At 59.2% G+C, this 23,637-nt stretch overlaps 1 protein-coding gene across 7 annotated transcripts; it reads left to right on the forward strand.

Moving 5' to 3' along the window:
• The first annotated feature begins 7,696 nt into the window (after nt 1-7,696).
• CAPN10 (calpain 10) lies at nt 7,697-22,736 on the forward strand. Of its 7 annotated transcripts, none has more exons than XM_070270718.1 (13): nt 7,697-8,019; nt 10,705-10,962; nt 12,166-12,238; nt 12,700-12,781; nt 13,154-13,371; nt 14,955-15,096; nt 15,818-15,984; nt 16,317-16,597; nt 17,601-17,803; nt 17,941-18,196; nt 19,869-20,068; nt 20,317-20,362; nt 20,596-22,736. In XM_070270718.1, the coding sequence occupies exons 1-13, from the start codon at nt 7,894-7,896 to the stop codon at nt 20,623-20,625; spliced, it is 2,082 nt and encodes a 693-aa protein (XP_070126819.1). In that variant the 5' UTR covers nt 7,697-7,893; the 3' UTR covers nt 20,626-22,736. The 7 variants fall into 7 exon arrangements, with proteins under 7 accessions (XP_070126819.1, XP_023498515.2, XP_023498516.2 ...); XM_023642747.2 differs by having other exon boundaries at nt 10,705-10,854; XM_023642748.2 differs by having other exon boundaries at nt 10,705-10,836.
• The last annotated feature ends 901 nt before the right edge of the window (nt 22,737-23,637 follow it).

Genomic DNA, 23,637 nt, shown 5'->3' on the forward strand with positions numbered 1-23,637 from the left:
ACACGGCACTGACCAAGAAGCCCTCCTCGGGGGCTGAAGTGCTTTCTCAGCCTCTTCCTGCCAATGCTGTTTACAAGTCTCTAGTCACACACACAGGCCTGGGCTCTTGGTTTCTTTGGCAGTTCAACTGTCTCAGGACACTGTAGTCTCCGCTGTTCTTGATTTTAGGTCCCTGGGTCTGCCGCCACGCCCACGGTGCCTTCCTCAGGGCTGCTTGGATGTGCTTCCCTCCCCCGACCTGGCCCCACCCTGCCTGCCTCTCTCCGGACTTTGGGAAGCTCAGAAGGAACTCCCAGCAGTCATACCCAGGGGGTGATGCCGGTATCCTTGAGATTGTCCTTGCCACAGCCTGTCCTGCGTCTGATCTAGCCTCTGGGCTGCGCAGGAGCGCACTCAACCCCGAGTCCCAGCATTGCTGGCCTCTCTCCGTTCCTTTTCCTCCCAGCTTGTAAACCCGGAATATTTTTTAGCCCATCTCTTCCTCGTTGTATCTTGCCAAATGCAGCCTGTGACCAACACATGCTGCTCATGTTTCCCAACCTCTTCCACCAGACCTACGAGCTATTTCGGACATCATCTGCCTCATGAGTCATCCCGGCTGAGTTTTACCAAATGTTTCGCCGCTGCGTCACCCGGCTTGCCATCAGGCCAGCTTCTGGTACTAGGCCACAGGCAGCCCCCAAGCCAATGGCGTGCGTGTCCTGTGTCATTTGGTTCAAGCAGCACCCCTCTTCCGGGGGCCCATTTCTATGCCACATGGGCTAAGTTCTGCGCCAGCAACAAACAGCTCTAAAATGCCAACATTTTAAACCGCCTGGGTTTATTTCTCATCGTGCTGCATGTCCACTTCAGGCTGGCTGTGGCGTGGGGTGGCTTCCCGTCCCTGTGGTTCCTCAGGGACCCATGCTGATGGAGGAGAGGACATCTTGAATGTTCCAGGCACCTTGCCAGAGATAAATGAGAGCTGGCGATCAGAGGCGCTGGGGGCCACACACCACGTCCGTTCACACTGGCCCCACACAACCACACCCACCTCATGCACAGAAGTGAGGGGGTTGGCAAACGGCAGTAATGACCACCATGAGGCCTGAGAGCAGAGGGCAGAATGTTGGGAAACAGTGGGATTTTCAGGAGGAGGGAGTAGTCAGGCAGGAGAGTGGTGTCGATGGAGCCAGTTGGGCTGGGGGTGGGGGCGGGGGGGAGGGTGTTGCTGCCCAGAAAGGGGAGAGGAATGGCCACAAACATCAGATCTGCTGGGGCCAAGGAAGGTGGGACCTTGACAAGAGAGGGCTGCCGAGAGGTGGGTTGGAGAGCTGCAGCCTGAGGCAAGGAGTGAGGGAGACTGTGGATTTGTCGGTAGAGCCCACGATGCCCAGAGCCTCTCTGGGTCCAGGAAGGCTTTCTGAGTCCCTCGGGCCATGTCCTGTGCAGTCCAGACTTGTCCCTGGCATGTTTCTCTCCCATCCCCCACTCTTACTGGGACCTCCTAAGACCAGATGCCTTGGGCAGAACCTCAGGGACCTTTAGATCTAAAGATAGGGCCCCATGGTGCACCCATGGTGGGGGGGGGGCGCACCAACTACAGAGAAGAGCCCACACGCTGCACAGAGCAGAGTTACACCCAGGGAGGCAGCTGGTGGAGTGGTCAGCAGAGGACTGCGCAACACCCGGAATTAAAATCTCAGCGACACAAACTGGGGGAGAAAACCATCAAACGGGGACAGGCTTTCGTAAGACAACTGGGAGTAATGGAAAGAACCAGAGTCCTTGGAGATTTTTTTAAAGGCAACCATTAAAAAACAAAAACTCAGGAGAATGGTCAGAATGAAGATGAGATTCATGGGCTGGAATATCAAGACTGGAGTCAGCAAAGGGATTTAGAAGGGAAAGTATTCAGGAAGAGTTAAGTTGTAGAATTCACGAAGACCTGGGGTCATGGAGAGACAGATCAAGCCACACAAAGAAGTTCAAGTTGATCAAGGCATCCGTGCTCTCCACACGTCCTTCCTTGCACACTGCTGGGGGGGGGGCCTGCGCCAGCCCTCACCCACTAGGACTCCACCTTCACTTCCCCGCCTGCTCCTTATCTCTCCTCCCCCATCAAAGCCCCACCCACCACCCCCCAGCCAGGCTGGACCACCGGAGGCTGCCGTGCCCTGGACAGCCTACCAACCCACACACCCATCCACGTGCTTCCCCAACACAGACTGTCCTCTTACTAAGAGGAATCTGATGTCAGCTGATGAGGATTTCTTAAAATCACTTTCTCTCTAAATGGTCACCAGGCCAAACCCTGGGAGAAATGAGGCCCGAGAACAGAGACATGACCGCTGGTAATGGGCTCGGCAGGGCTGTCCGCAGTGCCGCCCGCCCAGCACAGCCTCTGGGGGGCTCCCATGGGTGCAGCGCAGGGTGCTGGGGAGATCAGCCCCTCAGGCCCAGATAAACGTCTCCTTGTTCAAATATGAACGAGGGAGCCAGAGAAAAAAAGATTCCACAATCTGAATACAACACCCCCGAAGCAGAGAATAAATAGCTGGCGTCTTGAAATGCCCTCACCTCGGGAGACTGAGGTCAGCTGTGGAAATTATCTTCATGGAGTTCATTACAAAATTTAAGAACATGTGACCATTTTGGAACAGGGGAAAAAATTCCTATAAGGAGCATGTATTATTTTTATAATGGGGTAGGAAAAAACCCCAAAACTTAATCTAAAACATCACCCCAAAAGAATCCATTCCTTCTGTCACAGTGAGCGGAGTGAACCAGGGCTGCCTGGTTTGGGAAGGGGGCTATGTCCCACCTACAGCCATGCGGTCCTGGGCCGCCCCCTCCTGCCTTTGAAGCTTTGGTTGTAAAGTGGGACAGCAGTACCGACCTCTGGGATGTGTGGTGACCAGACAAACTCAACGTTTCATTGTGTTTCCAATGAGTTCTGACCCTGTGAGCTCTTAGGGGAAGAACCCGCTTCACTTCTCTTGAAGAAGTGACTGCAGGTTGCAGGAAATACCAAGACGGTTCTGGTTCCAGCCCTGCCTGGGAAGATTCCTTCAGCTGGAACCTTCAGGCCCGAGAAGGGGAGAGACCCAAGCTTCTAGGTCCCCACTCCCACTTCACTCGAATGGAGACAATCCCACATTTGTGGCCCTCCCTGGCTGCCCCCCGGGCCCAGGACCAGCCACACACTTTGCATCATTTCTCATTTAATTCTCATGACCGCCCTGGGGCCCTCTGCACCACAGGGTTTGTAGACAAGGAGACAGAGGCCCAGAGAGCAGCCAGGACACCTGACCAGCAGGACCAGGTTTCCAGCGATTCTTGCTCAGGTGACTTCAGGGTGAGCTGGGGCCCCGGGCTGGGGATCTAGATGCCTCCTGGCCCCACAGTAGGGGGCGATGCCGGGGCTCCTGCCATCTCTCAGTGCTTAGAGGGCAGCGTTAGCCCCAGGATGTGTGCTGGTAGCTGGTCCTATGGGCCCAGGGCCTTGCTAAGGTGGGGGGACCCCGTGATGAATACAGAGCCTGCCTCCCACCTGCCCCAGCCCCTCAACCTCAGAGAGAAGGCCTGGCGGACCAGCCTAAAACTGCCCTGCATTTCAGAACTGTCAGTGTTACTGAGAATGAGCCTAACCCCGGTCGGCACCAGGCGTTTTCCTGAACAAAGGCTATTCTTTTACGACAAGGAGTCCCATGAGCTTCCTAAACTGCCAGAGCCTAAAGCAGGGCCCTGGGCTGTCTCACTTGGCGCCACCTGCAGCATCCGCCCTCTGTGAGTCACGTGACTAGCACCTTCTGAGAAACTAAATCTTTCTCCACTGCTGGTTCAAAATCTGCCTCTCCCACTGCAGCCTCAAGGACTAACTTCTGTGTCCACTTTAAAGTGCAAATGTGCCATCTGCCTCCACTCTCTCAGAGCCCCAGGCGGTTTCTCACCTCTGGACCAGGTCAGAGCCCTGGGCTGGGCCCTCCCCAGAGGGTACTGGGCATCCTCACCACCATCCTGGGCTCCCAAAGTGTTCCTCCTTGCACAGGCCCCACTCTCATTTCAGCCCTCGGGGCCTGAGCGGGGTCCTAAAATACCTCCCCAAATTCTGATACTCCTCCCCCCAAAATGTGGAGCTTAACACCCCTCCCCTGAAGCGGTGGGCTGGACTCGGTGACTCACTTCCAATGAATGGGATTTGCAGGAACAACAGAACGAGTGGGTCACAGAACACCCTCCAGCTGCCATCCTGCCTGTCTGTTGGATCACCTGCTCAGGGAGAAACCCCCTGCCACATCGTGAGGGCACTCAAGCAGCTTCACGGAGGTCCACCTGATAGGGAACTGGGGCCTCCCGCAAGCTCGGAAGTGGGTCTTCCAGGCCTAGCCAGCCTCCAGAGGACTTCAGTCCTGAGCGACATTTTGAGGGCGGTCTCCCAAGAGCCTGAGCCAGAACCACCCGCTTGCATCACCGCCACATTCCTGACCCACGGAAACTGTGACATCATAAATGTCTGTCATCTTCAGTCGCTAAGTTTGGGGGTAATTTGTTACGCAGTAGTAGATAATCAATATGGGGGCTCTGCACCATGTCTGTGATGCTGAAACAAAAGATCTAACCCAAAATTGCTCAAAGTGCATGTCTGATCTCCAGTGACCAGGAAGTCCCAAGGGGGGGTGGCTCTAGGACCGACCAATTCAGGGGCTCAGGGACATCACCAGAGACCCAGGTTCTTTCTCCTTCTGCTCTGGATTCTCAGCATATTGGCCTTTGTCCTCTGGTTGGACCCTTTGTGGTCACAAGCCGACTGCAGCAGTTGCTGGTGCCACATGCCCACACACTGACAGCCAAAGGCTGGCTCTGAGAGAACACTCCAGCGTCCAGCCTTTTGTGGATGGTGGGAAAGTCCCCCAGCAGCCCTCAGCCGACTGCTTCCGGGGCCCCACTGCCCGGAGCTGGGGCACATGCCCCTTCTTAAAACCTCTGACTTTGGAGCTAGGAAACACCCAGACTCCCCAGATGACTGCAGCTACAGCAACTAAACAGAATCAAAACCAGGGATCTCATGGGTGAGGCAGGAGCGGCTGTGTGGGAATCCTAGGGAACGTGGCAGTCTGCCAGCGCAGGATGAGCCCTTACCCAGTACACCTCCCCTCCTTCTCCACCAGCTATTGCCGCCTGTCCCTTCACCTGGGGCACCTCAGCTCTCCCCTCCCCACACGCACCTAATTATGGGTGATTTGTGGGCAAGACATTGGTTGCTAATCTCTGTTTCCCCGTGAGACAGCAGTGCCCAGCACAGAGAAGTGCCTGGTTGCTGTTCACTGAACAAATGGAGAGATGTAGGGGTTCAGAAGAGAGCCCTCCTGGCTGGGAAGTCAGGGAACATCCCGGGAAAAATGACACGGGCATCATCCAGGGAGAACAAGTGTGAGCAAAGCCACAGAGCGCAAAGACTCCAGAGTGGTGATAACCTGGGGGCGGAGGGCACAAGTGGTGGGGAGCACAAGTGGACTGGGTGGGGCAGGGAGCAGGCAGAGTTCAGATTCTACAGGGCCGGGAACATCCATGGGCTTGGGAATGTGTTGTACAGTCCACCGGGTGGAGTGTGGTCAGTGGGGAGACTGGTCCTGCCTGAGGGCTCGCGGAACGTTTACTTTCATCCTCCTGTAACCCTCAAACAGCACTGTGACTGGGGGTGGTGTTCCCTCCTTACAGGCAGGCCCGGAGGCTCAGACTTTCAGTAGCTGCCTCCGTTCCAGAGCCTGCAGCTGTGGAGACGGGTCATGAACCAGCTGCCTCCAGAATACCTTCTTGTCCCACCACCCTAGGCTGGTTCCAACTCCTCCTGAAACCCCAGGAGCCAGAGGCCCCACTCTGTGCAGGGCTGGGGGCAGGCCCAGGAGGGAGAGGGGAATGCACTAATGGGCTGAGGGAGCATCTCTACACCTAGGGGTGGGGGATGGGACCACAGGGCATATGTGGTAAGGGTGGCACAGCAGGAGCTATGCCAGGCAGGCCGATAGGAGAGGTGCTCTAATGCCATCTCAGTGCTGGTCAGCACATCCCTCCAGGCCTGGGATGCTGCCTACCCAGCACCAGCTGTCTCCTGGCCCCTTCTCTGGGCATGGGCCTAGCCCTGGTCACTGACATGTCCACAGGAAGCTGCCTGCTTTCCAGAGCTTGCAAGCCTGGGTAAGCGGCACAGCAAAGGACCCCATGGAAAAGTCTAGATCCTGGGCTGGCCCCAGCTATGCTGCTAACTCTTATGTGTTACCCGGAGCAGACCAGCTGTCCAGCACTCCAGGGCAAGGAAGAAATTTCTCTTACTCCTTTGGGACCCTGTGTGAAGCACAGCCCAGGCCTTTCCTGATTCCTTTCAGCTACAGTGCAGCCTCCAGCATGCCAAGGAGTTGGAAACATCTTCTGGGAGAGCTAGCACAAGGCGAGTGCTGAATGGTCATGAAGTCAGCCCTAGCGTCCCAGAGAGAGGAGATGGGCTATGTGGTTATGCCCTTTTCTAGAACCTCAGCAGAGATGAGTACCCTAGGACCTCAAACCACAGGGCTGGGGACTGGTGGGGTCACGGTAGCAGAAGGTCATGCCACCACTAGCAGCTGCGACTCATGCACACCCTGCCCGTCCTCTCAGAGGAGACGCAGCTGTCACAGGAACCTGGGGCTCCCGAGTAAGCAGAATGTCCGGGGCAAGGGCTCCTGGATCAGGCTCAGTTTGTCTTCCAGCAGGAAGGACTTTTCGGATCTGACTGCAGAAGAAGGGATGCAAAATCTGAGAAGCCCTAATAGGTGGCAGAAAGCTGTCCCCAGAAGGGTTGGAGCCCGCGTCTCCTCCCCTGTCCGACCGCAGTGAAGCAGGCGCGGAGGGGCAGGCAGAGAACAAGCCTCCGGCTGACGCCTGCCTTCCCAGGAATGAGGATGGGGAAGGACAAGTCCTACAGCAAGGATGAAACCTTCAGCAGGTCCCGAAGCCCCGTCCTCACCAACCCTCAGCACTGAGCGACCAGGAGCTATAACCGCACGTCCAGCAGGGCACCGTCCAGGTCACCAGGAAAAGATGCCTGGCCACCTGGGGACCACGAGGATGCTGCAGCCTCATCCCCCGCCCCACTCACGACCCAGCGCGTCCGATCCCAGACGGCCTGAGGACAGCTCCCAGACCCGGGAAGGCCCTCCCCGGGCCGTCTCCTCCCCCAGGACCCCAACACACAACCAAGACCACCGGAACACCACGTCGGCCACGGCCGGCTCATGATTCTCCTTCCCAAGTGAGTCCCATTGGCTCTTCCCGCAACAAGCAGCCGGGCCCGCCGTGCGCCGGAAGGAGAGGCGCATGCTGGGAGGCAGCGCAGCATGCTGGGACTTGTAGTCCGCGACCCGACCCCAGCCGAGGCGGCCTCTAGTTCCTTCAGCCCCCAAAGCCGGCGAGTACAAGAGGTCCGACGCCCGGGCCTGAGCCACCCCGGCCCGAAGACAAGACGCCCGCAGCCTCACGATTTGAGCCTCGGGCCGGAAAGAGGAGTGCAGCCGGCGCGACGGCATGGCATCGCGATAGCCGAGCTGGGGCGCCACGCCCCCTGGGGGGCGGGGAACCTGGCGCGGACTTCCCAATGCTCGAGAACGATTGGGTCGTTGCTGTCACGTGACACAGAGCGCCGTGCCTAACTGGCTGCAGTCTGGGACCCGCCCCCGGCGGTTACCGGGGCGACGGGCCGGGTGGTGCGCTGGCCGGGTCCTCGCGGCCGGTCCCGCGGGTCTGGAGGGCCCGGCCAGGCAGGGGAGCGTCGGGCAGGCTGGGGACCCGGCCATACCTGCCCGCCCTCCCGGCTGCGCGCCCCTCGGCCGCGCTCGGCGCCGGGGCGCGGGATGCACATGGGAGCCCGGGGCGCCCAAGATGCGGGCGCCGGCCAGGGAGCTCTTCCAGGACGCCGCCTTCCCCGCCTCGGACTCTTCGCTCTTCTCCAGCTTCTCCACGCCGCTGGCCCAGTTCCGGGAGGACATCACTTGGAGGCGGCCCCAGGTGGGGCACGGGGCGCGGGCCGGGTCTTTAGACCCTGCTTGCTGCCCGGGAGCTAGCGCGCGGGCCGGGCTGAAGCGGCGGGAAGGCGGCCGGGTCAGCCGGGGTTGGGCACTCAGTGGTCAGCAGGGTCTGCTGCTGCCGTCCTCAGGAGTGGGCCCCAGGCTCCCTCCCCGACTTCTAGCTCCCTCTCAAGCCCACTCAGGATGTGCTGGACCCTGAGCTCGTGGCCCCAACCTGTGAGAGCTCCATTCACAAGCCGAGTCTGGGCACAGCGAGGGGGGCGTTTGAACAGACACACGCCAGCCCCACTTCCCTTCTTCTGCTCTAAGGGCGTCTGACCAGACTTGGCTTCTAGTCTGCATGGCTGTTCTGGGCACGAGCGGTCCACCGTGTTCCATTTCTTGTGTTTGCTTGTGGCTGCTGCTCACGGGCAGTGAGGTCTTCTGCTGCTCTTCTGGAAAGGGCAGGCTGACCCTACAAAGCAAAGCCATTGTGCTCTCCAAATTTGTTTCGGACTTTGTGCACCTGCATTTTCAGATGTAAGCACTTTCAGATGGCTACTCAAAGGGATTCTCGGGCCTAGTGCCACATTGATATCTTTAGAAGTGGTGTATCTGCTGAATAAGACTGCCCTCTCTGAGTGCACACAGTCTTAGTGGAGACGCCCGCACAACCACCAGCCCTTGAACAGAGCCAGAACTGCTTGGCTCTGGCAGCTGAGGTGCTCTCCTTGGGCCACACTGAGAGGGCCTGTTTGGCAGGGGAGGCTGCAAGAACTAAAGTGTGAGGATCTGGTGGAATTTGGTAAAAAGTGGATTTTAGGTGCAATGAGAGGCCATCAGAGGGTTTTTGGTAGAGGAGTGATTCAACTGGATCTATGTTTAAGAAGCTCACTGTTACTGCTGGGTGGGAAATGGATTTTGGGGGCAAGAATGCAAGTGGCCATTGCACTAGTCCTGGGGAAAGGTGAAGGGACTCAGGTTAGCATGACAACCTCCAGTTGGAGTGGGTGGAGGTGAGAAATATTTTGGCAGGGGGATTGATAGGTGTTAGCAACCAATTGGAAGTAGAGGTAAGGATAAAGGAGGGATCAAGAATGGCTTCTAGATTTCAATCCTGAGCAACTGGGTGGGTGGTTTGATGTGCTGGAGGAAACTGGGAGGTGGGAGGGAGCAAGCGGTGGAAATATAGGGTTGGGTTTTGCTCTCACACGTTCAAGCAGAGCTGTCAGCAGGCAGGTGGATGTGAGAGTTGGGAGCTCAGGAAGATCCAGGCTAGAGGCTGGATGTGGGAATTGGGAGCATAGTGATGGCCTGCAGTCCAGAGCCTGGAAGAGGATCTCGGGAGAAAGTATGGGTAGAGAAGAAGAGAGAGGTCAGATCTGAGTGGGGTCAGTCGGGTACTCTGACAGGTAAACTTGAGAAGTAGCAGGCAAAGAAGTGAAAGGACAGCCAGGGGCACATGGATTCATGGAAGCCAAGAGGGAACTGCTGGGGACAGGGGACAGCCACTCTTCTGATGCTGCTGAGTGTTGGGAAGGACAAGGATAGAGACATGCCCGTTGGATTTGACAACATAGAAGTGTCAGTGATAAAAGCAGTCTTGGGGGCATGACTGGCTCAGAAGCTAGAGGGGCCCATGTTGAAAGTGAGCTGGAGGGAGGAACTAGGGAGGCAGACCTTTCAAGAAATTTGTGCGTGAAGGAAAGCCTAGAGGGGAAATCACTCTGAGGAGCAGTATCTTGGAGAAGCCTGGAGTTCTCTCTCGTGGTTTATGATGATGGGATTCTGCCTGCGGAGGTGGGAGAGGGAGGAGGTCATGGCAGGAGGCCAGGTTCTGAAGGCAGGAGAGAAGGTCAGGTCATGCGGCTTCTGATGAAGGGTCAGGTGAGGTCGTCAGCTCAGAGGGCTGTGGGCAAGGGAGGCGTGGGAGTTTTGAGAAGAGAAGGAGAAAGGGGAAGGTGTAAACTAGTCTAGAATAAGAGAAAGTGAGCCTTTTAGAGAAACAGAAGGATTTCCAGGAGTCTAGAGGCCCCTTTCGAGATTTGCTGTTAAGAATTTTAAAGTGAGGGGCCGGCCCTGTGGCCGAGTGGTTAAGTCTGCGTGTTCCACTTCGGCGGCCCCAGGTTTTACCAGTTTGGATTCCAGGCGTGGACGTGGCACCGCTCATCAGGCCACGCTCAGGCAGCGTCCCATACAGCACAGCCAGAAGGACCTACAATTAGAACATACGACTATGCACTGGGGGGCTTTGGGGAGGAGAAGATGGGAAAATAAATAGATAAATAAAAAGAGAAGATTGGCAACAGATGTTAGCTCAGGTGCCAATCTTTAAAAAAAAAAAAAAAAAGAATTTTAAAGTGAAACCAATTTCTAGCCCAACATTTAGCTATTTTGAGAAGGGGAATGGTAGGATTCATCCAGAGTTGGCAGTTTGCCAATTGCGGAAGGTGGACAGAGACAGGGACCCCAGAATCTAAGCTGGACAGAACGATCCGGAGCCAGGAGGGGCTGACAGGTCATGGCTGCAAGAAGCCAGCTGCTCCCTCCCTCCCCCCACCCCACTTAGGCGGTGTTGATGACCAGACATCTCCTCCCCAGCGTCTGTCACCTAAATCCTGTGTTCTTTGTTTTTAAGACTAGTCATCAAGCATGATGTAACTCTAGACAATTTTCTTTATTTCAGGAAATTTGTGCCGCACCCCGGCTGTTTCCAGATAACCCACAGGAAGGACAGGTGAAGCAAGGCCTGCTGGGGGACTGCTGGTTCCTGTGCGCCTGTGCTGCCCTGCAGAAGAGCCGCCACCTCCTGGACCAGGTGTCTGTGACAGTGCAGGTTTCTCTTCTGCTCTTGTCTTCCTGTCTGCTGAGCACAGGAAGGAAGCGGGAGGCCAGGCAGCTGAACCTCTTGTTTTGTGGGGCTTTGCTGCGGCTGCCTAGCATGGTTAGTGGAGGGAGAGCTCGCCTCTCAGGTGACAGGGGCTCAGAGGCACAGACGCAGTGTCCCCCTCACCCACAGGGGTCCAGGGGGCTGCTATCTGCCCTGCCATCTCCTGAGCCCTGGGTTCTCCTTTAGTCAGAGCCGTGCATTTGGAATAAAAACACAGATGTGCCAGCCTAGACTGGGAAGGGTCGGCTGAGGGATCCGAGGCCCCTGGTTTGGAATAAGTTTCCTTAGCTAGTTGACTTTTTTTTCCCCCCACAACTTTTGAATGTAGATTGGCACAAGGTGGTTAACACTGTTTCTGACGCTAGGCAGTCAGCACAGGCGTGGAAGGCCTGCTCAGATTCCTTCCCCAGGAGCGGTCACGGCTTTCTGTTTGGCTTGTTGCTAAGTGTTACCGATTAATGCAGCAACACTTTGACCCCGTTCAGAGCTCCGCCCGTGTTCCAGGGCCCGAGCTCAGCACATCACAGTTGCCGGCTTTCAATTTTTGACCCTTTTTTACAAACAAGGGCACTAAAACCATCGTTGTCACGTTTCCAGCTGCTGAGTGGCAGAGCTAGGACCAAATGAGTCCGTCTGGGTGTGTAGCCCACCCCATGTCTCCACGCCGGTTCAGAACAAAAGGCCCAGCAGTGATCACATTGGCTCCAGGTGCTGACAGAGCTCTGGGGCACCAGGTTCCTGCAGGGGATTGCTGTGCCAACCGTGACCTGCCGTCACAGCCGGCTCTGTCAAGAATTGGGTCACTCGTGCCTGTAAAAGTCACGTTTGTTTGGGATTCAGGTCAAGTGCTTATTTGGGACAGTAGGACATAATGGTTGACTTGAAGCTTTTGGAGACGGCTGGCTCCCTCAGTGCAGCCCTGCAGCATTTATTGAAAGGCATGTTACTTTTCTGTCCAGTGATCGGGTTTTCCGGGAGCCCGGACCTCTAGGCCTGGAGTGAGGCAGACTCCTTTGCAGGAGAGCAGGTGCCGTGCGCTGGCTCGGCCGTGGTCGCCCGCTGGTTAGGACGTTTGGGAAGCGCCACACAACGTTGGTCTCATGGTCTCCTTTTGCCTTTCCCACGCGCGCTAGGTCATTCCTCCAGGACAGCCGGGCTGGCTCGACCAGACGTACCGTGGCTCCTTCACCTGTCGAATTTGGCAGTTTGGACGCTGGGTGGAGGTGACCATAGATGACCGTCTGCCTTGTCTTACAGGGAGACTCTGCTTCTCCCGGTGCCAGAGAGAGGATGTGTTCTGGCTTCCCTTACTGGAGAAGGCCTACGCCAAGTACGCATGCTGGAGGCGGCAGGGGCCGGGCCGGGCTGGGGCCAGAGCCACCCTGGGCTGCCCCCGAAGCACTCTCCCTGGGCTTCAGTGCCCTTGTCCATTCTCAGGGTCTGGCGGCCCGTCCTGGGGTGGGGTTGACCATCCAGAGACAGAAACCGAGATTCAGACTGTGGCTTGCCTCTCTGCTCCCTGCCCACTCCCTCCTTCCCAGCCCTCATTTAAAGGTCAGGCCTGAAGGCCTCGCCTCCAGAAAGAGGAAGTGCGAGAGAATTGTCCTTTCTCCCTCCTCAAGCCCCAGCAGGAAAGATGTTTCCGTCTATTTGTTTTTACCGTTGGGGACAGGTGGTCTCTTTGCAAGTCGTTGGGGAGCAGTGAGGCCACCTAGGTGTCAGTCCTGTTTACCTCGGTCCTGACCGACCGTGACCCTCACCAGAGTCTGAGTTGAAGAACTTCCCTCTTAGAAAGCATTGACCATCCTGCTAAGAGAGGCCGCCCTGGCAGGCAGGCCTCGCGCAGAGGAAGTGAGGAGAGCCTGCTGGTGAGGTTGGTGCGAGTGAGTCCCTGCGTCCGATGGCCGCTGTTGGGCTGTGGGTTTGATCCTGGGAGATGGAGGAGTGGGTGTTCACAGCCTCTGTGCCCCGCACCGCCTCACTCTTGTGCCCACACTGGAGGCAGGAGAGGTCCTGCGTGTGGGCAGAGGCAGCAGGGCATTGCTGGGACCCTGTGCCATGGAGCAAGTGAAGGCGGGATTGCATCTGCACCTGGGGATGAGGTGGGAGGTAAGAGGGGAGTAAAGAGAAGCGATCAAAGCAGTGGGTGAGATGATGATTTTGGGGTGTTACAGACTGTGGGGATAGAAGAGAGGCAGGGAGCTGCGCCCCAGTGCCAGAACTCACTCCCTTGTTGTCTCCCTAGGATCTATGGGTCCTATGAACACCTGTGGGCCGGGCAGGTGGCGGATGCCCTCGTGGACCTGACTGGTGGCCTGGCAGAAAGGTGGAACCTGAAGGACTTGGTGAGAACCAGTGACCGACAGGACAGGCCTGGGGGCTCAGAACACAGGACTTGTCGGCAGCTGCTCGACCTGAAAGACCGGTGTCTGATAAGCTGCTCGGTGCTCAGCCCCAGAGCAGGTGAGGCGGAAGGCCGCGTGCTGGGCCTGCTCACACCTGTGCCCTCCTGTAGGCACACAGGAACTTGTATAGTTGAGAGCAGGACATTGTCCTTCAAAGCTGGTGTCTAGGTGTGTGACCTTCCCCTGCTGTCTGCGCTTCTCCAGGGGAAGGTATCCCTTTTCCCTTAACCAGGACATAGCACTCGGGCGAGGCAGGAGCCGGTGCTGTGGTGACTGCCGTGCAGGCTCGGTCTAGGAGACAGGTGGGGGTACCATCTGTCCGGCTGGCACCTGGCAAAGTCAGCACTCAGGTGTTTGTTTTAGTAACAGATGGGCTCATCAAAGAAGGTTTGTGGAAAGGAAAAAACACTCAAGCATAAGCATTTGACTCTTTAGGGCAGTTTCTCTGCATTTTTTCATTAACTCATGTACATTTTGCATTTTCTGTTACAGACCATTTTCTGTGTTGTTGCACAAACTTTGTCAACATCTTATTTCATTAGTAGGTCTGCCATAGTTTTCTTAATCCTTCCTTTAATGTTGGAAATTTAAGGGCTTTCCAATTTGATGCTATTATAAATAGCATTGCAGTGAACATCTTTGTGCATAATAGTTGTCATATTTAGGACTATTTTCATAATGGGATTTTTGGTCAAAGAATGTGAACATTGAAATAAACTGCCCCAGCACATGTGCAAAGGTTGGCACAGGCCTGCTTTGGGTTCCCCACAGGCAGACTCCAGGACAGGGGTCAAGAGCACATTTAGGGGGCGAGGGGAGCCCGCAGAGTGCCACCCTGGGAGGCCGGGCAGGACACAGCCTCAGAGCCTCCCCGGAGGTAAGGGGCTGGCCTGTTTCGCATCAGCTGCCCCCAGGGTGGGGCCAGGTGATTTCTAGGCACTTTAGGCTTTGGAGAAACCCTCAGGCAAAAAGCTGGGCCCCTGGAGCGGCTGGGAGGGGTGGGGCTGTGGTGTGGTTCTAAATAAAGCTCTTCAGGACTTTCCTGGAGGTCTTCCCTCCTCTCCGGACCCCTGCCCCTCCTCCCCAGGTCGGGTGCCCGTCTCTGTCTGCATCTGTTTGTCCCAAGGTCACTGGCCAAGTGGAGTGATTTGCCCTCTGGGCCTCTGGTCCTCCCCACTGGTGTCTGGTCAGACACTGCCTGACCGTCCCCGCCTCCCCAGCTGGCCTTGCCGTGGGAGCTTTCCCTTGTGTCTGGGCAATCACGGACCCGTCAGTGACAGAGCTCTCACGGCATGCTTGAGAACCAGCCCTGCCCAGGTGCCCTATGCTGCCAGGTGGGCCGGCCATCCCCCCTCGTCCTTCTGGGTGAGGACTGAGGCCAGAGGAGGGAATGGCTTGCTAGGCCTGGTGGCTGCTGCGCCAGAGTCCAGACCTGGGTCCTTTGCTGTGGCTCTACACGGGTGAAGGCCCCTCCTGAGCAGACTTGTCCAGAGCGCTCAGGAAAGGAGCCGTCGTGGTCTGTGGGGATCGGGTGCCAGTGCAGCCACAGTTGGGTGGGCTAGAGCATCTCCCGGGGGAGGCTGCCCTCTGTGTCTGCTCGGCCTGGGGCCTGCCTGCCTGTGACAGCCGTTCCTCGCCCAGGTGCCAGGGAGTTGGGGGAGTTCCATGCCTTCATTGTCGCAGATCTGCGAGAGCTGCGGGGTCGGGCCGGTCAGAGCATCCTGCTGCTGAGGATCCACAACCCCTGGGGCCGGCGGTGCTGGCAAGGGCCCTGGAAGGAGGGGTGAGTGCCAGCGAGGGCTGCGCCATGGATCAGTGCCACGCTGCCATCGGAGGGGAAAGGGGCGTGTGGCCCTGAGGGGCAGCCGGGAGTCGTTGCTACTGCGTGTGCCTGCTTGTGCCATGGTCATTTCTAGCAGTCAGAATGGTGCTTGGTTGGGCTCCAGCAAGGCCCACTTGGCACTCATGGCCACCATGTTCTCTGCTTGGCCCCAGATGGCCCTACGAGGCTGGCTTCGTGCTTGGCGCTGGGACTGAGGCCACCCTAGGGCTTGGGGTCCTGTCTTGAGAGTGCACACGGGATGGTAGATACCCAGCTGGGCTGTGGGTGACAGGGCCCTGTGAGATGCCTGCGCCACTGTCCTCAGCTCAGCTGTAAGAGCCCTTACTCACGCTGGGGAGCTGGACTGAACAAGGGTGCTGGGATAGCTCCCCTGAGCTAGGCCCGCATTGGTGACCCGACATTTCCTCCCGAGCTCCAGCAGAGGCAATAGGGCAAACCTCCTTCCATCGCCTGCTTAGCCCTGGTGAGGAGCCCATCCAAGGGAGGAACGGGGCTCCAGAGGCAGATGGTCCTGCCCTGGAGCTCCTGTGAGCGTGGGGAGGGGCTGTGGAGCTGGGCTGTCCTGGGGCTGGCAGGGCCATCAGGTCCCCGCCCGCCCGGCTCCTCGGGTGGTGCCGTCAGCTCTCTGTGAGATGCCTCGCTGAGGTGAGCTTCCTTCCAGGGGCCCAGGGTGGAGCCAAGTGGATCCGGCAGATGCAACCGAGCTGCTGTCCCAGCTCCAGGAGGGGGAGTTCTGGGTTGAGGAAGAGGAGTTCCTCCGAGAGTTCGATGAGGTCACTGTCAGCTACCCCATCACCGAGGCCGGCCACCTGCAGAGCCTCTACTCAGGTAACGGCCTGAGCGGGAGCCATTCCCAGGGCAGGCCTTCCCGGGGGCACAGCAGCCCGAGTGGCCTCTGCCTGCTGGAGTCAGAGGGCTGTGCAGGTGCCCGTGCCTGCTGTGGCGGCTCCCGGGCACAACCCTGCCCTGCGCCCCATTTGGTCCTCTTCAGTGTAGAGAGATTGTCCCATGCCCTCCCGTCCCAGGTGACTTGAGGGGGTGGGAGATGGGGCCGTGGGGGTTGCTGGCTTTCTGTGGCTCTCCCCGGTCTTAGCAACGCTGGCGGGGAAGCTGGTGTGGGCGCCCCTTCCTGAGCTGACCTGTGGCATTTCTCGCCCTAGAGAAGGTGCTGTGCCACACTCAGGAGCTGCCTGGGGCCTGGGTCAAGGGGCAGTCTGCAGGAGGCTGCCGGAACAACAGTGGCTTTCCCAGCAACCCCAAGTTCTGGCTGCGGGTCTCAGAGCTGAGCGAGGTGTACGTTGCCGTCCTGCAGAGGCCCAGAATGCGCATGGCGGACTGGGCGGCCCGGGCCCGGGCACTGGCAGGGGCTGACCGTGCCGCGTGCAGCCCAGAGAGCTTCCCAGGCAAGGACTACCAGGCCGTGGGCCTGCACATCTGGAAGGTAACTCTGTGCGGGCCTGGCTGCCTGCTCATGGGGTGCGTGGATGGGGACGTGGAGGCCCATGGAGGTCTGAGTCCCAGGAGCTGCCATGCCAGGACACACGTGACCACCAAGAGCCCCACATGCCCCACCTCCCCTGGGCCATCTCGTGGGGTCAGATGCCTGCTGCTGCTCCCACAGACCAGCGCTAAGCTGAGTCCACAGGACTCAGCTCCCTCCCGCCCTGCCTGGAGTGTGTCTGATGGCCAAAGGGAAAGAAAACAGAAGCAGCCACCAGCAGAGCTGGCAGGAGGGACCAGCGCCTGTGGGCTGCTGGCTGCAGCTCTTTTCTGTGAGCAGGCGTCTTAGGACCACTGCTGAGGAGCCAGCTGAGGGCCAGAGCCCAGCTCTGCCACCTCCCAGGTGATCTCAAGAGGTCACTTCTCCCTCCCTGCCTCCCTCAGTCTCCTGCCTACAAGACGGGGATGGTAGTGGTCTGATCCTGGGGGGCCGTCCAAGGATCAGTCCGTGGCACCCACCGAGGGAGGCGCCTGTCCTGCTCTCCTGAGAACACAGGAGCGTGGCCAGCACAGGCCCCTGCTGCCTCTTAGCTTGTGCACTGGGTGCTCTTTCATCTTGTATGTCCTGATGGGGTCTGACGACCCACGTCACACTGGGCCCTGTCCCTTTGTGGTTGTGGCCTACATTATGCTGCTTTTCTCTTGCAAAAGCGGTGGTCGCAAGCCTCTTGTCCAGCCGGCCTCAGGTTGCGTTAGCTGGCTAGATTTGTCTGCTTCCTCCCAGAGCAGCAGGATTTGCAGGCTCACATCAGGGCCAGAGCCGCTGACCCCAGGGCTGAGTGCCAGCCCCGGTTCATGGGCGTTTCCAGCCCGGCCCTGAGAAGCGGGGAGGGCCCCACAGGCTGGGGGGCCTTCGCCTGGGTCGTCTTGGAGGAGAGGCCCTTCTGCTGGGCGCTGAGCCGGGCGGCTCTCAGGGATGCTCGCTCACAGCCTGCCCTCCGCAGGTGGAGAAGCGGCGGGTCAGCCTGCCCAGGGTCCTGTCCGCACCTCCCGTGGCTGGCACTGTGTGCCATGCGTACGACCGGGAGGTCCACCTCCGCTGTGAGCTCACCCCGGGCTACTACCTGGCTGTCCCCAGCACCTTCCTGAAGGACGTGCCGGGGCGCTTCCTGCTCCGAGTCTTCTCCAGCGGGAGAGTCTCCCTCAGGTGAGGGGCAGGGGGCCTGGCTCAGGACGCTGGAGGCCCCAGCACCTCCTCATGGCTCCTGTGTGTGTCCGTGCCTGTGACCCAGGCAGCCCAGAGCATGCTACCAGCCGCCCTCCTGTGCTTGTCCTTCCCGGCAGTGCCATCAAGGCCGCAGCCAAGAGCCCCGCCCCTGGGGAGGCCCTGCCCACCGGGGAGTGGGAGACTGTGCGACTTCGGGGCTCCTGGAGAATCGGCCAGACAGCGGGGGGCAGCAGAAACTTCGCCTCCTACCCCACCAACCCCTGCTTCCCCCTCACGGTCCCCGAGGGCGTGGGCCCCCGCTGCGTCCGAATCACTCTGCGCCAGCACTGCCAGGACAGCAAGTACCACCCCATCGGCTTCCACGTCTTCCAGGCAAGCTCCCCATGTTCCTGGGGGAGGCGGGGCCGCAGGCTAGGCCCAGCAGGATGGGCGAGGGGGCAGTGAGGAGAGGGCTCTCAGAGCATCCGTGTCCACAGCAGATGGCTGGATGTGACAGAGACACAGACTCAGTCATTTGGGCACTTGGGCCAAGCTGGCTGGTCGCGTGCAAGACTCATTTCTAGGTGTCATATAGATTATAATTCACTGGGGCTCACGGGTCAGCTCAGGCAGCCCCATGTCTGCTTGTTCTGACTCGAAACAGCTGTGTCCTAGGGTCACTTGTTCCCAGAAGCACACCTCCCACCCGGGAGACCTGATGGCGGGCACCACAGAGTGGTCGCGCACCAGGAGCTACCCCAAAGCCACCCCTCCCCATGGCCCATCCCACTGAGGCCACTCCTCGGGGTGTGGGTTCCGGCTGAGAGCCAGGAAGAAGGATGGCGTGGGCTCCTGGGGAGGAGCAGGGGAGGGAAGGAGGGAGCCCACGCTCACTGAGACATCCGGGGCCTGACAGTCTGCCCAGTGGTGCTGCCCAGAGGATTTTCAGATCAGGAAGAAAAGACAAAGCCGGGTGGGTGGGGAGCTGCAAGGGAGCCCCCAGGCCAGCAGCTCTGGTGAGGCCACAGCGGGCTCAGCAGAGCCGGTGGGGCCTGAATCCCAGGCGGGTGGGAGAGAAGAGAAGAGGTGGCTTCCAGGAACTCGGGCTGCAGAGCACGACTGTTATCCCGCACGTCAACCTAGAACAGGGTGTGAGCCCGGGGACCCCGCAGAAGGGGAGTGCCTCCCTCCAGGCAGTCGGTGGGGGCTGGGAGCTCTCACCCCCAGTAGCCAGGTTGTGTGGATGCCACGGAAGGGTTGCCAGAACACCTTCCTTGGCTTTAGTCTGCTCTTCTTCTTACCAGCAACACTCAGACTCACTTAGCAGACCTGTCATTGGGCAAGGGGGACAGGTGACATGCTAGAGGTCAGAGGTTGCGGGCCTGGATCCCGTGGTGACAGTGCAGCTCCCCAGCCACGCGCAGTTGGGCTGCTTCTGGGGGCCCCACTTCAAGATGGTGTGGTGAACAGGTAGGTGCCGTGAGGAGGGCGGGGGCCAGGATCGTCGTGGGGGTGGACAAGCTTATCCTGGAGTACAGATGATTTGAGGGGAAGAGTAGGATTTTCTCTGAGTGAGAAGGTTCTGTGCCGCTGGGAGGGCGGCCATTCAGCTCCTGAAGAGCCCCAGGTGCCCCTGGAGCCTCGCTCCACCCCAGGCTGCCCGCCAGTGCCAGGACCCATCAGGTGACTCTCAGGGTGGGGGCCTGGGCAGTGGAGAGTCTAGTGGTCCCCCAGACACGGGCCCCTGAAAAGGCTGCCTGGCCCCCAGCAGGGTCTCTTGGCAACAGTGTGTGAGTGGTGAGCGCAGCTTTGCTGGCCTGGCAGTTCCTCCTCCTTGGTAAAGGGGCTGATTGTGTGATGCGGGAGGGCTGGGGGCTGGGCATGAGATCCCAGCAGACTGCACCAGGCTGCTCACGACCCAGGACGTCCCCCAGCTGGGCTGCTTCGGGCCTGGGAAAGGGAGCGTGCCCTGAGACTGAGGAAGGAGAAGCACGCCTTGGCGGCCACGGCAAGTTCAACCTGCCCCACAGGCAGGCCCCCTAGTCTGAGCCCAGGTCTCCCCCAGGTCCCGGTGGCTGGTGGGAGGCAGGGCATGCCGTCCCTGCTGCTCCAGGAGCCTCTGCTGAGCTGCGTGCCACATTGCTACACCCAGGAAGTGAGCCGGCTCTGCCACCTGTCTGCGGGGGCCTACTGGATTGTGCCCTCCACCTACCTGCCCGACACAGAGGGGTCCTTCACGGTGACCATTGCCACCAGGATAGACAGGTAGGGCTTGGGGCCGTGGAGGGGCTTCGGTCCTCAGCGTCTCAGTGCCTGCCTTCCCCATTCCCTCCCGCCTGCCCCACGCCCAGCGCTCACCTGTGCTGGCGGAGACCACAGCAGCCCCACGTGCCTCAGGACTCTTCCTTGCCTGTCTGCCTGTGGGAGGAGAGCGCATGGTGGGCTGGGCGTGCGCTGCCCACTGAGTGTGCGGGGAGGGGCCAGGAGGGCTGACGTGGCACTCTCTCCCACAGGCAGTCCATTCACAGCCAGGAGATGCTGGGGCAGCTCCTCCAGGAGGTACGTTGGGGCTGGCCCCCTCGCTCTGTCTTGGGCTGCCTGGTGCCCTGGGACACGAGGCACCGTTGTCTCTTCCCAAGAGAGCCAGCAGCAGAGCCTCGAAGGGGCTGAGGAGCTGGGACTGTGGTGACAGCCCCTGGCAGTGCCACTGGGCGCAGAAGGAGGGCAGGCCTCCCCTCACCCCACTGTCCAGGGCGGCTGCTGCCCAGACCTCACCATCTCTCCTCTCACAGGCCTCCTTCATGGCAGTGATGAAAACCTAACCGGATGGCCCCGCGTGTCAGCTCTGGTGATGGGGGGTCTGAGGGGACTCCTGGTCTCCACGGCGTCCTCACATGGTGCTGCCAGTCTCAGTGCTGCAGTGGCTGGTCCTGAGCTGGGCGGCTGCACGTGAAGAGCCCCCGTCCTGGAGAGAGGCAGCCTGGGGTCGAGCAGGTGCTGTGGGAGGTGCCAGAACACTTCCGTGGTGCCTCTTTGTTCCGCAGAGCTTTCCAGAAACCCTCCCCCTCGTCTCTCCTTGGCCACGGAGAGGCCTTAGAGCAGGCGAGAGTGTACCTCGACCAGGTCTGTTTGGAACTGTTACCTGAGGCGTTTCTGGGACATAACTTGATAAACGTGTGGGAGCACCGAGCAGCCTGCGCGAGTCTCATTTCAAGTGGCCTGCGGCTGATCGGCCCTCACTGAGCAAGCAGCGCGGGCCCTCCGCCCTGCTGGGTGGGTGCTGCCGAGACTGTGGGTGGCCACGGCCTCTGCAGGGGGACCAGGTGGCCTGTGAGGTGGCAGGGCTGGGTCTGAGGAGGAGGTGGCAGGTGGTGAGGAGAAGTTTGGAAGGTTGAGAAAGAGGAGCAGGGGCACAGGGTGTGCTCCAGGACAGGACGGGAGGGAGCCGGCCCAGAAACAAATTGATGCCTGTCGCCTCTCCCCACCCATGCTGGGCCCACCTCTCCTGGCTGCCTTCCAGTCGCCTGGAGCACCTCTCAAATGGTCTTCCCAGGCATGGAGAGACCCCAGCGGCCTGCTTCCTTCCTGTAGGAGGTGCCAGATATAATCGTATGCTCTTGACTTGGGAGGGGGTGTCCCCTTAGGCCTCTGAGCCCTGCACCCCTAACCATTTCTGACGCGGTGGGCCCTGATCTTGGCCTGGTTTGTCTCCTGTCACCTCTTGCTCTTCCAACTCAGTGAGCACATGTGGTTGACGTAACCTGGGGGTCTTGCCAGCTGGGTCACTTTTCCTGTATGGTGACAGGTTCCCAAAAAAACCACCAATGCCTGTTGTTTGTTCTGCACACATATGAGCTCTGTCTTATCTTTCCTGACTTATTCCATCATGGCTGCACACCCGGACCTGAGGCCTTGGTGCTCTGCTGGACCGGGCCTGCCCCTCAGGGGCCACATTGAATCACATGGAGATGTGATGGGCACGTCTTCAGAGCCCCAAGGGCGGTCCCAGTCTCCCACAGACGGGTCCTAGTTGCCAGTGGACAGTGAGTGACCAGCTCCAAACCCCATGGGAGTGACTTTCTTCTCAGACCCAGGTTGGACTCTGAGGCAGATGCTGGAACAAGTTTGGGGTGCACACTGTTTGTAAGGGAGGGGGGAGGAAGCCTGATTGTTGCTGGCCCTCCAGCCCAGGACCTCGCCAGGGAGCACTGGAATGTCCAGTGTCCCACATGGGGCTGAAATGCTGGGTGTTTATGCCCTGCCTGGCTCAGTCTCCCAGGCAGGCCACCCCTACGGTGTCACCGTGGCCGAGGCTGCCCCCCAGAGCCAGGGCTGCCCCCTAGAGCCGAGGCTGCCCCCTAGAGCCAAGGCAGCCCTGAAGGAGCTGACAGTAGGTGGCTGGGTGCCCAGCATGCTGTCCCCAGGGGGTCTGGAGATGCAGCTGTGGCCCTCCCTCCAGTCACTCCTCCTGTCCAGCCAACTTCCCATTAGCTGCCCGTTGCCCCTTCTCAGAAGTGTCTGTTGGGGTGAAAACTGTGTCAACCCAGTGACGTCCTCAGTCGGGACCTTGGTGAGGGGACTTGCTCTTGGCCTGACAGCCTGGGAGAGGGACCCCTGGCCTATGCCTGGCGGGCTTGTAGGGAGGGAGGGTGCTAGGGACTGAGTTGTGTCCCCCCAGATTCGTATGTGGAAGCCCCAGCCCCCATGTGGTGGTGTGAGGAGGTGGGGCCATCGGGAGGTGACTGGGTTTAGATGAGGTCCTGAGGGGCCCATGATGGGATTAATGTCCTTATGAGGAGAGAGACCAGAACTTCCCATGAGGACACGAGAAGGTGGCCATCTGCCAGCCAGGGCCCGAATTTGCCAGCACCTTGACCTTGGGCTTCCAGCCACCAGAACTGTGAGCAATAAATGTCTCTTGTTTAGCCCCCCAGCGTGTGGTGTTTTGTCCTGGCAGCCGAGTGACTGAGACAGAAAGGGAGTGGCATTTCTCTCTGTCTCCACCGGGGCAGGTTGTTCACAGCTGCCACCATCTTGCCAAGCTCATCTCGGAGACCTGCCTGGGGGAGGAGGCCATCTGGACCCCACGTTCCTGCCCAGCCTCAGAGCCCCTAGTGCAGTTGGCCGTCTCACTGGATAGCCCTGCCTGGATGATCTGTCACAGCGCATCTCACAGTGTCACCCCTCTTCGTGTGGCTCCAAGGATGCCCTCTCCCAGGGGCCGGCCTGGGGCTGGCTGTTCGCCTGGGTTGTCCCAGGGAGGGCTCCAGGGGGCGCACTCGAGTTGCAGCCCAGAGCTGCTCAGCTCTCTGTGGATCCATCACTCCTTGACTTGTTTGCTACAAGGCAGGTCTTTCAAATGAAAATAGAGAAAACCAAAGTGTTTTCTCACCCCATTAAGATTCCTTCTTTCTTCCCTGGACAGGCAGGGTGCCCCTTCAGGAGCACCACCCTTCTAAAGGAGGGCTGGGGGCTGGGGTACGGCCCAGAAAAAGAAAATGCTGCTAACAGGCCCCCATCACCATCAGACTCCCCACCCTCCGTGAGGTGCCAGAACTCTCCAGAACTCCAGAAGGCAGAGGCTGGCCTTCCCAGGCAGAGAGGTGGGGGCCGGGGCCGGCTTGTCTTCAAGAGCCCGATGGGTGACTCACCCTTTCCCCTCTGAGGGACCCTCAGTGGGCTCGGCCAGACACTCTCCCTGTGACCAGGTCTGGGAACAAGTATTTGCCAGAGCGCCCTGTCTGGGCCCCACTGTGGGGTTGGGTGTGAACAGAGGAGGGAGGGTCAGGACCTGCAGAAAGGCAGCCTGGGGGAAGCAGCTGCCGCCTGGCTTA

Source organism: Equus caballus, chromosome 6 (assembly GCF_041296265.1).
Source record: "Equus caballus isolate H_3958 breed thoroughbred chromosome 6, TB-T2T, whole genome shotgun sequence".
Classification (NCBI taxonomy): Eukaryota; Metazoa; Chordata; class Mammalia; order Perissodactyla; family Equidae; genus Equus; species Equus caballus.

Coding starts and splice junctions, on each gene's coding strand:
- CAPN10 (XM_070270717.1), top strand. CDS start 7,894: ATGCGGGCGCCGGCCAGGGAGCTCTTCCAGGACGCCGCCTTCCCCGCC. Junction 15,097..15,817: donor CAAGGGCCCTGGAAGGAGGG/GTGAGTGCCAGC, acceptor GCTTCCTTCCAG/GGGCCCAGGGTGGAGCCAAG. Junction 16,598..17,600: donor TGGGCCTGCACATCTGGAAG/GTAACTCTGTGC, acceptor TGCCCTCCGCAG/GTGGAGAAGCGGCGGGTCAG.